Here is an 11,725-nt window from a genome sequence, read left to right on the forward strand (position 1 = left end):
CATGGTAAACAAAGTGGAGTAATAGTCAGAAAAAAATGGAGCAATAAGTAAACAATTACAAAATCAATTTGATCTTTAAAAAAATGTGTTCACTGAGTTTCTTGGGGAAAAATTCAGAGAAATTGTAAGCTTCGGATTAGTAGCTTTTAACGGGAAAGCTGATGATCCCATTAGCTCTGGGTGCTTTAAAAAGAAGGAAGAAAAGAAAATCCTATGCTGAATACTTCATTGTGTATGGGATCATTAAAAAGCAGAGGTAAAAAGAAGAGTCAATGAAGGGGAAAAGAAGCCATGGGAGATGAGGCTAATTCCAATTTTATATATTAAAATACCTTTCACTAAAGGCAAAAAGGAAAGGCCTCATGCTGCCCTATGGTACACAATGCTATCCAATATGCGTTTTGTAAATGTAGGTACTTAACTGGAAATTTCCTTCCTGCATGATATGTGACGATGTGCAATTATAGGAAGTCAACGGTGAACATTCATACTGGAGCAAAACGTTCTGAAATGCATGTATATTCATGTATATCTGGTAGAAGACATCATATCCTGGATTTCATACCTGACTCCTCTTATGGCTAAAATACTATAAAATTAATGATTTAAATCTTCTGGTAGAGGCCTCAGAATCCATGTTCCTTTCAAAGTACACGTGGCTTATCTACAGTTCAACTTTCTGACATGGACAGGACTTGGTTGGATATGACAGGCTGTAGTCAACGGGTTTAATCATCATCCATGCGAACTTGCACACGTGTTGCTTGTTGCAGTCCTTTTGCCAGTATATCACGTTCCTACGGTTTAGATTAGCTCCAGCACATGCATCGTACCACCAGCCTCCCCCGGGAACACCATTATGTTCCAGTTTAGCACAATTCTGAAAGTAATTGTCATTGTCTCTGTCCTTAGTAGTGAACTTCTGGTTGTCATGGAGATAAGCTTCTGTATCCAGGGTCAGAGCATCAGTGGCGTTGCCTTTGTATAGACCAACCCTGATTCGGTATTGAGACTCTTCATCTTCAATAAGGAATGGTTCATACTGTCCCCATTTGATTTCAGCATTTAGGTTTACAAGCTTAACTCCAAGTATATATTGCATGGGGCTGTTAGTTAACTGATGCATATATTCATTTCCTAACCAGTGGTTGTCATGAACGGAGCCAAATCCATATTTGTAATCCTGCCAGGTCCTATCAAAGTCAACAGTGCTATTGGCTGTAATGTGCTGGATTACTGTCCAGCCACCATCCTGCATGTTACAAGAGACAACAATTGGGTCTTCCTTTGGTTGGATGATGTAAAGACCATCTCTGGAACTTCCTTTGGAGCGCTGAAAAATCTCAAAACAATCCCTTGGATAGTCTGAGTAGGAAAAAAAAGTTTTAAAGTAAATTTCTGTTCAAATAGTAAATTTAACTCCTTTCGAGTGAGTGAATGATTGCCTTCTGACTGGAAGCTGACTCTGACTTTATCCCAGCTGGTGGGTACCTACTTATCTAAAGAGGGAAGATTTCAGGGCAGAACATGGGGGAAATGTTCAGAAATTCAAAAAAGGGTTTTTTGAATAAACCCCGTCATACAACAGATATGTGCATTATGTTACATTTATGACAGAAATATGGTTGAAAAGCCAAAAGTCATGTACAGACCATTCCTTTTCCTCTTGTGTTCTTGCAGTTTGACTAGTCAGCAAGTTTGCAGTTCCCTGTGCCATGTGTTGGACTGTTGTGTTTAATTACCAGAGCTAGCCTTATACTCAACAAATAAATCTAATTTCTCTTTAACCTATGTATACTTTAGGAATCTGTAATATCCTTGCATTAAATTCTGATAAGTATGCCATGTGTTCATTGAAAAAAGGGACATATTAAAGCCCATTTCTTCCTAATACAAAACTTATAAACACATGAGGATTTTCTTAGGAGCAGTTCTTGTCACTCATAAACTCCAGGCTAAATCTCACCACTGATTTGCAGGTAGAACTACAGTCCTGTGCAGTGCTGAACACCAATGTCAGGAAAATTGGTGAGAGTGCTTTTCCACTTTCTTGCTTCTCAGCTAGACTCAGAGGGGAATAAAAGTGGCTTATAAGGCTTCTGAGGAGCCTCTCTATTGGGCTGAAATATATAAACTGTGTTTTTTAAGAAGTTAACTTCTTGCTATAGTATAGTATCAAGCAGCTCTGAGACTAAGGCACAATGCTCAGCTTTTTTACAATTGACTGTGAGATTTCTAAGAACCAGAATATAGTTTATTTAAATACACATTTATGTAAGTATGAATTAATATAAAGATAATTCCTTTTGTAGAGAAGGATGTTATTCAGTGTCTGTTCTGTTACTCAGAAACATGTTTATGAATTAAAATAATTCACTTCTCTATAGAGCTGAAAGGCATGCCATTATACCATTATACTATGGAATATTTGTAATTTATATTTAGTAAAAACTTGACAATTTTACATTACAGAGCACCTGTGATGTAAAATTACAGTTCTTCAGACCTATGAGATCCTATGTTCTGTCCTGACAATGACTGATAGGTATTTAGACACTGTATTTAGAACTTAGTTTTTTCTTCTGGGAAACTGGGGTAATTCAGGAAAAGTATGGCAAGATCATAGAATCCTAAAATAGTTTGGCTTGGAAGGGACCTTTAAAGGTCATCTAGCCCACCCCCCCTGCAATGAGCAGGGACATATTCCACTACATCAGATTGCTCAAAGCCCCCTCCAACCTGACCTTGAATGTTGCCAGGGATGGGGCATCTACCACCTCTCTGGGCAACCTGTGCCACAGTTTCACCACCCTCATGGTGAAAAATTTCTTGCTGAAATCTAGTCTAAATCAGCCCTCTTTTAGTTTAAAAACATTATCCCTTGTCCTATCACAACAGGCCCTGCTAAAAAGTCTGTCCCCATTTTTCTTATCCCCCTTTAAGTACTGGAAGGCTGCAATAAGGTCTTCCTGGAGCCTTCTCTTCTCCAGGCTGAACAACCCCAACTCTCTCAGCCTTTCTTCATAGGAGAGGTGTTCCATCCCTCTGATCATTTTGGTGGCCGTCCTCTGGACTCACTCCAACAGGTCCACGTCTTTCCTGTGCTGAGGGCTCCAGAGCTCAATGCAAGGCTCCAGGTGGGGTCTCACCAGAGCAGAATAGAGGTACAGAATCTCCTCCCTCGACCTGCTGGCCACGCTGCTTTTGATGCAGCCCAGGATACGGTTGGACTTCTGGGCTGTGAGCGCACATTGCCGGTTCATGTCCAGCTTTTCATCCACCAGTCCCCCCAGGTCCTTCTCGGCAGGGCTGCTCTTGATCCCTTCATCCCCCAGCCTGTACTAATAGCCGGGGTTGCCCTGACCCAGGTGCAGGACCCTGCACTTGGCCTTGTGGAACCTCAGGAGGTCCACATGGGCCCATTCCTCAAGCTCGTCCAGGTCCCTCTGGATGGCATCCCATTCCTCAGGCATATCAAAATTTAGATGTCCTAATTAGATGTCAAAATTTAGATGTTCTAATTAGATGTCAAAATTAGATGTCCTAATTTTTTTCAAAAATTTGTCAAAGAAACAACTAAGGAGAAATATTTCCAAAGATAAAAATTTAAAATAAAAACTCAGAAAAATACTCTTCTCTTTGCCCAAATCATTGACCAAAGAGCCCCTACTGATCCTTTTACTGAATACATTGTTTTTCTTTTCCTGAACAGAAAAAAGAGTCAATCTCATTGTATGGTCCCATGACCAACAGATCAAAACTACACTGAACAGTTTATTCAGAAGAAAAAAAAAAAGCCCTCAACTTTCTGGAAGGAGAATGGCACCATGAGTGACTATTTTATCTACTACTGGTCCTGTAGGGAATTATATCATGCAGTCTTGTTCACAGAAATATTAAATTTCTTCTTTTCTGACTGGAAAGCATTGTAGACCTCAGTAACCATCACTACTTGTTGGAACTACTCATCTGGTTTCCAATCTAATTTTATTGATGTCCACTTTCCATCTTTTTCTTTCTCGTGCCATGTTGTCCTTTAGTTAAATAGTGCTTCTTCCTTGGTAATAAGCCGTGATGCACCATGAGGACAACTATATTTTTAATCAGCCTTTGATTTGTTAGGGTAAATTCTATTAGGATAAACAAATTCTTTCATTATTTAGCATAAGATAAATCTTCTGTTCTTTCATTGTCTTAGTAGCTTTTCTGTACTTCTTCACTGCAAATTAATCTCCTAGAATGTGAGTAAAATTTGCACACAATATTGCAGATGGCCTTATACAGTGCCACAGATTCTTCCCAGGTCTTATTAGAAACATCTCTGTTGATATATTCTAGGATTGCATTTGTATTGCTTAGTTTGCTTTGATCTAGAGTTAGGTCTTTGTGTCTTTGTAACTGGTAAGGTCCTCACTTTGCAGTAAACCCTAGAATTTTGCACTTTATTTTTTATCCCAATGGTATTACTAAAGAACATCTGATTTTTTTTCTGTGCAATATTCTGATTCTTTGTATTGGCATTTCTCTACTTCATGTTATCATTAAATTTTATCACCATATTCCTACTTTTGCATCAGTATACTTAATAAGAATACTGAAAAAATCAGTTATAAGCAAATACTTCCAGTCTCCCCTTGACTTTATGGTTTACTTTTCTACCCAAGTCACTGGAATTTTCTTTTCAATTTCTACTGAAATTATAATGTAACTCTACCTTCTCTGATTTAATGTTGCACGAAGTATTGTATCATAGGCTTTGTAGAAGTGCAGACGGACTAAACCTCTTAAACAGCATTATTCATAGTATTAGTATTGTGTTAAATAAAGTCTTTTATATTTGATATTCAGGAGTTTATTAGTGCTTCTAAGCCACTCAGGGCAAATTTACAGAAGTATATAGGCTTTCCAAGGTTTTACTTGCCTAATAGAATCTAAAGCCATGAATAGAATACTTCAAATTGCAACACTATCTGCATGACATTATTAAATATCCTGAAAGAGCAGAACTGCATACATGACTCTCTACTCCAGCTGTTAGAATATTCACCTGGTAGACATAGCCTGATTCCAAACCTGATCCCATGATTTTACAGAATGATTATTTAAATATATGGTGATGTCCCAGCCAGCGATATATACAGTGACATTTGTATTTGCCCTTCTCTGAATATTATTCATGCAAAATAGAACAGCTTCTATAGACAGGTAATGAGAAAATAATTTAGGCTGGTTACTACAGGATTCCCTTGGAAAGTGAATTTTATAAATCCTCAAGTGCCATCAATCAGAGGAGGAAAATTAATCAAGCCCACTACTCTTTTTGTGTACGTTTTATGTGGGATGTATTATGTATTATGTATATCATGTATTATGTGGTGAATGTATTAGAAAACCTACCAAGCTGGACCTTGCAAGCTAGATAGGCAGAGGAATGCCTCAGCTATAGATATCAATGAGATTTAGGTGCTGAGGTGTCAGATGTAATCTAGATATGATTGTCCTAAGAATAAGTCTTCAAATGCCACAAAATTTTTTTTTTACAAAAATTTTAACTGTTAATTTTTCTGGAATTAGGTGGCAGCTGAGCAAGGGGTTTAAACATTTTGGACTTCAGGGCAGGACATGTTCATTATGCAATTTATTTTTGCAAGGCTAACTTTCAAAAATGTTGGCCAAAAACATTATAGCAAAGCAATAAAGTAAAACAGAGCATGCATCCAAATCACTCGCTCTCTTCATGAGTACCTTTTTCATTACTGTTGTGCAGCCTCACATAGCCTCTTTGGGGGAGAAGGTGGGCATTAGCCAAGACCACTGCTTCTTTGGTGCTCACCAGCATAGTGCAATGAGAGAGCAAGAACAGAATAAATCCTGCTGAACCCATCAACAGCATCTTCCTTCCAAGTCAGTCCTCCTGCAGCAATACAGAGCTGTAACACAGACTGGGATCGAAAATGGAAAGATTTATCACTTTTAGTTGATAGTCCTGAAAGTCCTGCGGGAGAAAGGTATTGAAATACCTAGCTTCAATATAGTGAGTCTCTGCCAAAATTTGCTTCTCCCATCTTTCAAGAACATCTTCTTTTCCTGATGTCTCACACCCTATTTCTGATTGGTCCTTCCTCTGACATGGAGCACTGGGCTGCAACACTTAGAACGTGTCTCACCTCTGTCACCTTGTGCGATGCTGGGCAATGAAATGTAACGTAACATTGGGTGTGACAAAAAGCAATAGACAATTAAGTAATTACAAAAGTGAAAGCACATTTTATATTTATCAGAATTGAAATTTGCTTATTCCCGGAGTCCAAACTGTAGTGAAATACAGGCACCGATGGTTGAACTGGTAGAAACAGTAACACTGGCTCTACTGACTGTCTGTAGTTGTCAAAACCATGGCTTTCTGAGTGCTGGGAATATTTCCATGAACTGAAGAACTCACTTCAGCACATCTGGACTATACTTTGTATGATTTCCATCTACAGTTTTAAATAAAATGTCACAGGTTTAAATTACATATATATATATATTAAAAAAAAAATATATAAAAGCTCAATAAACAAAGCAAAAAGAACTTTTCTCCAGCCTCTTCAAAACCCACGAGGGTTCATTATATTGAATCGAAAGACTTTTGAGCCTCATTTTGTCCTCCTTTTGGGTTTACATGTGTAGTACTCCTCATCCAACATAGGAAGAAAGCCTAGGCTATTACTGGATTAAATCCCAGGGTCCTCACTTAGGCAAATCCCAGCTTCACTGAAGAGGAATTTCTATATCTATATCAATGACAGCTTAGACTGAATCAGGATAACAAACATTTCCCATACTCTCAAAGGACACATCATTTACTTAAACTCTAGACAAACTCTATTTTTTTTTTTTTATTATTTTTTAAAGGCTGAGCTCCCCACAGTGGCTTTGACAAAGGCAGAAAATAGATCTACCAAACAGCTCTTTGGTCAGAGCTTATTTCCTGCCAGCGTCAGCACAGAGTTTAGAGAGGCCAGCACCCTGTTCCACAGTGATTTATGTTGCAACAGAGCACATTCCTTACAAATTTAATGACTTAGCAGCAGATTCAGCAAATAGTTTTCCAGAGTGAAAAAATATTCAGCAAATTTTTAAAAAAATGTCCAAGATAAATAATAATAATAAAGTTCAGGTTTGAGAATTAATTTTTATACCTACCATACAGAAAACCAGCAAACCAGAATTTTCTGCTCTACCTAAAACTATTCAGTAATAACTCTGATTTACTATTAACATACCATTTGCTTTTATATCCAAAGGTGGTCATGTGACATTGGGATCATAATAAACTGGAAAATTATCTTCCATGAAATTTGGCACAGGATTTCCTTTAAAGCATTTAAGTTCTGCTGCGCTTGTATGTCCCACTGTCATGTACCCTTTTCCCTGAAAGTTTATATTATTGTTGCTATTATTAATTATTCTATTATAAATGACTTAAAACCAAAACTTAACCCAGAAGCATCACTAAACTTCAGGAAATCTATGCTTGCATTTGGAGTTATTTAGATTTTTTGTTTTTCTTTTAGCATTTTTGAGTGAGTCAGTGGGTTTTTTCCCCTCATATTTATGCATTGAAATGATTTACAGATCCATTTAATTTCAGAATAGAATTTGGTATTATAAATTATTAAGAAAGCAACTGAGGAAGACAGTACTAGGCAGGCACCTTACCTCTTCCAAGTGAAGCGTGGCGAAGAAAAATGCACACAAATGAATGAGCTCATTCTCTACAGTTGTACTTTGCCTGTTACTTAGGTCCGGGTGAATAAATCAGCTCCAACACGCTATCTCAGATGCAGCAAAATTGCTTCTTCATTATTTCACACTGTGTGCTTACTCTGGTGGACTTTGCTCTGACATATTACACTTCCAAGTAAATATATATGAATTATAAAGTACAAAGTTCTTCCATAAGGATTAAAACAACGATGTAACTAAATTAAATTTCCTTGATTAATAAACAGACACAGTTATGGAGAACCACAAAGAGGTTTTATTTCAGAAAATTACTTATGTTGCTTAAATAGATACCCAAATTTACTATGACATTTTGCATAGGTGAATTAACTAGATGCTCTACTGCTAGTCACAGTTAAGATTGCATAGAGACAACTAGATTTTTAAGTATTAGGAACAAATCAACCATAATCCTTGTTGTTACTTCATGTTTTAATGTGAATGAGCCAGAAGCAGTGTCTAAGAGCCATAAAAATGAAAAAAAACAGAAGTAGAATAGGCTGGTCAAGAGGTTTCACAGAATCACAGAATCATTAAGGTTGGAAAAGACCTTCAAGATCATCAAGTCCAACCGTCAACCCAACAGCACCATGCCCACTAAACCATGTCCAGAAGTGCCACATCTACATGTTTTTTCAACACTTCAGTGATGGTGACTCCACTACCTCCCTGGGCAGCTTGTTCCAATGTTTGACCACTCTCTCAGTAAAGACAATTTTCCTAACATCTAGTCTAAACCTCCCCTGGTGCAACTTGAGGCCATTTCCTCTCGTTCTATCACTAGTTACTTGGGAGAAGAGACCAACACCCTTGTCGCCACAACCCCCTTTCAGGTAGTTGTAGAAGAGCGATAAGGTCTCCCCTCAGCCTCTTCTTCTCTGAACAACCCTAGTTCCCTCAGCCACTCCTCATACAACTTGTGCTCCAGACCCCTCACCAGCTTCATTGCCCTTCTCTGGACACACTCCAGCACCTCAGCATTCTTCTTGTAGTGAGGGGCCCAAAGCTGAACACAGGATTCAAGGTGCAGCCTCACCAGTGCCGAGTACAGGGGCACAATCACTTCCCTACTCCTGCTGGCCACATGATTTCTGATACAGGCCAGAACGCTGTTGGCCTTCTTGGCCACCTGGGCACACTGCTGGCTCATATTCAGCCGGCTGTCAACCAGCATCCCCAGGTCCCTTTCCATTGGGCAGCTCTCCAGCCACTCCTCCCCAAGCCTTTAGCATTGCATGGGGTTGTTGTGACCCAAGTGCAGGACCCAGCACTTGGCCTTATTAAACCTCATACAATTGGCCTCGGCCCATCGATCCAGTCTGTCCAGATCCCTCTGCAGAGCCCTCCTACCCTCAAGTCCTGCCCAACTTGGTGTCATCTGCAAATTTACTGAGGGAGCACTTGATCTCCTCAGCCAGATCATCAATAAAGATATTGAACAAGACCTGCTCCAAAACTGAGCCCTGGGGAACACCCCTTGTGACTGGCTGCCAACTGGATTTAACTCCATTCACCAAAACTTTCTGGGCTCAGCCATCCAGCCAGTTCTTTACCCAGCACAAGCCATGAGCCGCCAGTTTCTCCAGGAGAATGCTGTGGGAGACGCTGTCAAAGGCTTTACTAAAGTCCAGGTAGACAACATCCCCAGCTTTTCCCTCATCCCCTAGGCAGGTCACCTGCCCATAGAAGGGGACCAGGTTGGTCAAGCAGGACCTGCCTTTCATGAACCCATGCTGGCTGGGCCTGATCCCTTGGTTGTCCTGCACATGCCCTGTGAGCACCCTCAAGATGAACTGCTCCATGATCTCCTCCAGTACGGAGGTCAGGCTGACAGGCCTGTAGTTCCCAGGATCCTCCTTCCGGCCTTTCTTGTAGACGGGCGTCACATTGGCAAGCCTCCAGTCTTCTGGGACCTCCCCTGTTAACCAGGACTGCTGATAAATTATGGAGAGTGGCTTGGCAAGCTCCTCTGCCAGCTCCCTCTGCACTCTTGGGCAGATCCCATCAGGCCCCATAGCCTTGTGGGTGTCCAGGTGGTTTAACATGTCCTTAACTGCTTCCTGCTGGATTATAAGGAGTTTATTCTGCTCTCCATCCCCGCCTTCCAGCTCAGGGGGCTGAATACTGGTCTGGCTATTAAAGACTGAGGCCAGTTTCTACTTTAGTTTATTTGGATTAACAAGAGTTAATTAACATTCATTCAGTTCAAAATGGTAATGAATTAGATTAATTAATTGTTGCTATATATCTGAAATTTGTACTGTTTATCTGCATGGCTTTTAGATGATGTCTAATCTAGCATTTACCCTCCTTAAGGTGTGCCAACACTTAGTTTTTGTGCTCCTTGATCCAGCCTGCAACCCAATTTGACCAGATCCTACCCCTGAAACAAGCCACAATTAAAAATTGATTTTAAGTCAATTGATTTTTATCGTAAGTCCTGTGCAAGCTCTACTTGAGGATTTGTACTATGCATAATTTCTGTTCTTCAATAACTCATCCTCAGTGAAAGCACAACATGTGAGGATTTGTATTTCTTGCAAAATTAAATAAATTCACATAACGAATCTTTTAGCAATTTGCTTGTAACACTTAAAACTAAGTGGTATTTCTCTTAATTTTTGAAGTACAAGCCACACTTTATTATACATGAGGATGTCCACAGGGAGTCAGAATAGTATCTTTTCCCTGACAGTGGTCAGAATCAGAGCTACAGGGAAAGTTTTAAGAACACATTCTCTCCACTTTTAGCATTATGTAGCTTGGAATTTCTGATATCTGTATGTTTGGCATACCTAATTTCTGGTTAGTACCAAGCTTTATAGACCTTGGTTAAGGCATGAAAATACTGTATTGTAGATTTTGAAATAATAAAAGTGCTTTGAACAGATATAGATCTTACTGAAATAGTATACTAAGAAAGGGCAGAGAAGGTACCTTTCTACTCTGTCTATATTGATACACTCGAGAAAACACCATTGATTTTAGTGGTACTTATTGATAGGTCTCATGTCACTCTGATATAAATTGGGGTACATCTTTGTTTTGTGCCTTTGATTCCTACATTTTCCATCACTGTTTATCTCCTCCCCCGTCTTTTCCATTTTTCTTTATTTTCTTGCTGTTTGCTTCTCTTTGTTGATTTCCAAACTTTCATCTGAGCTGGCAGAACAGAAGTGAAGTGGGAAGCATTTAATTAGAAGACAGAATAAAGGGCAACAGCATTCATTCGCTTGTGCTCAGAAAGGCATCTATTTCTGTAGATGAAAACTTTGAAAAACAACAAAAAAATTACATAGCGCTCTCAGCTCTTGATCAAGTATTTTGAGAATAATTTTTCAGCCCTGAAAATTATATAATGATCTTAAGGTAGGACTACTTTACATTGGTATGATTTGGTTGTATAGAGATTTCAAAATAATGCATAATGATATCATGACTTATCGTTAGCCACGTTAATTAAGATACTTACTTTCTCAGCCCAGTGATAGCATATTCCCTCTCCACAATATGGCAAAGTTTTAATTATCCCTCTGATTCTGCTCAGCTTGAACTGGCAAACATTCATTTGAATTTTTCCAATGTAGTCTCTCCTGGAAAGTCTCTACAAGTTCCTTATATTTTAACAACTCATGGCATACCCTTGCAAAGGAAGAATTTGACTGAGATTGATCAACTAACCTCTTCACCAAGCTCTGAAGTTAGTTGCACAGACAACCTGGCTACTATATGGCAACTACTCAGACTCTTTGTGTAAGAGATATGAAAAATATCCCTATCTAACCGATATAGTGATGCCACCAGTTCTAGGCAAGGGCAAAGTGGTGTTAATTTAACCTTAGTAGTCTGGATAATGATGTCACTAAGTGCCAGTAAATATTATGAGAAAGTCTTTGACACAGGCTAGCAACTTGCATACCCAGGATCTTCAAAAGGCTTGAGATGGGTGATTTAT

The 11,725-nt window shown here is 39.1% G+C and overlaps 1 protein-coding gene across 1 annotated transcript; it reads right to left on the minus strand.

The window, feature by feature from the left end:
* Positions 1-664: 664 nt before the first annotated feature.
* On the minus strand, positions 665-5,893 carry LOC309405935 (fibrinogen-like protein 1-like protein; the record flags this gene model as incomplete). The annotated part of the gene is made up of 2 exons (XM_082000886.1): positions 665-1,365; positions 5,746-5,893. 2 exons carry the CDS (start codon positions 5,891-5,893, stop codon positions 665-667), a joined length of 849 nt encoding a protein of 282 aa, XP_081857012.1.
* Between the last annotated feature and the right edge of the window lie 5,832 nt (positions 5,894-11,725).

Source organism: Phaethon aethereus, assembly GCF_964289735.1.
Source record: "Phaethon aethereus genome assembly, chromosome: 5".
NCBI classification, from domain to species: Eukaryota; Metazoa; Chordata; class Aves; order Phaethontiformes; family Phaethontidae; genus Phaethon; species Phaethon aethereus.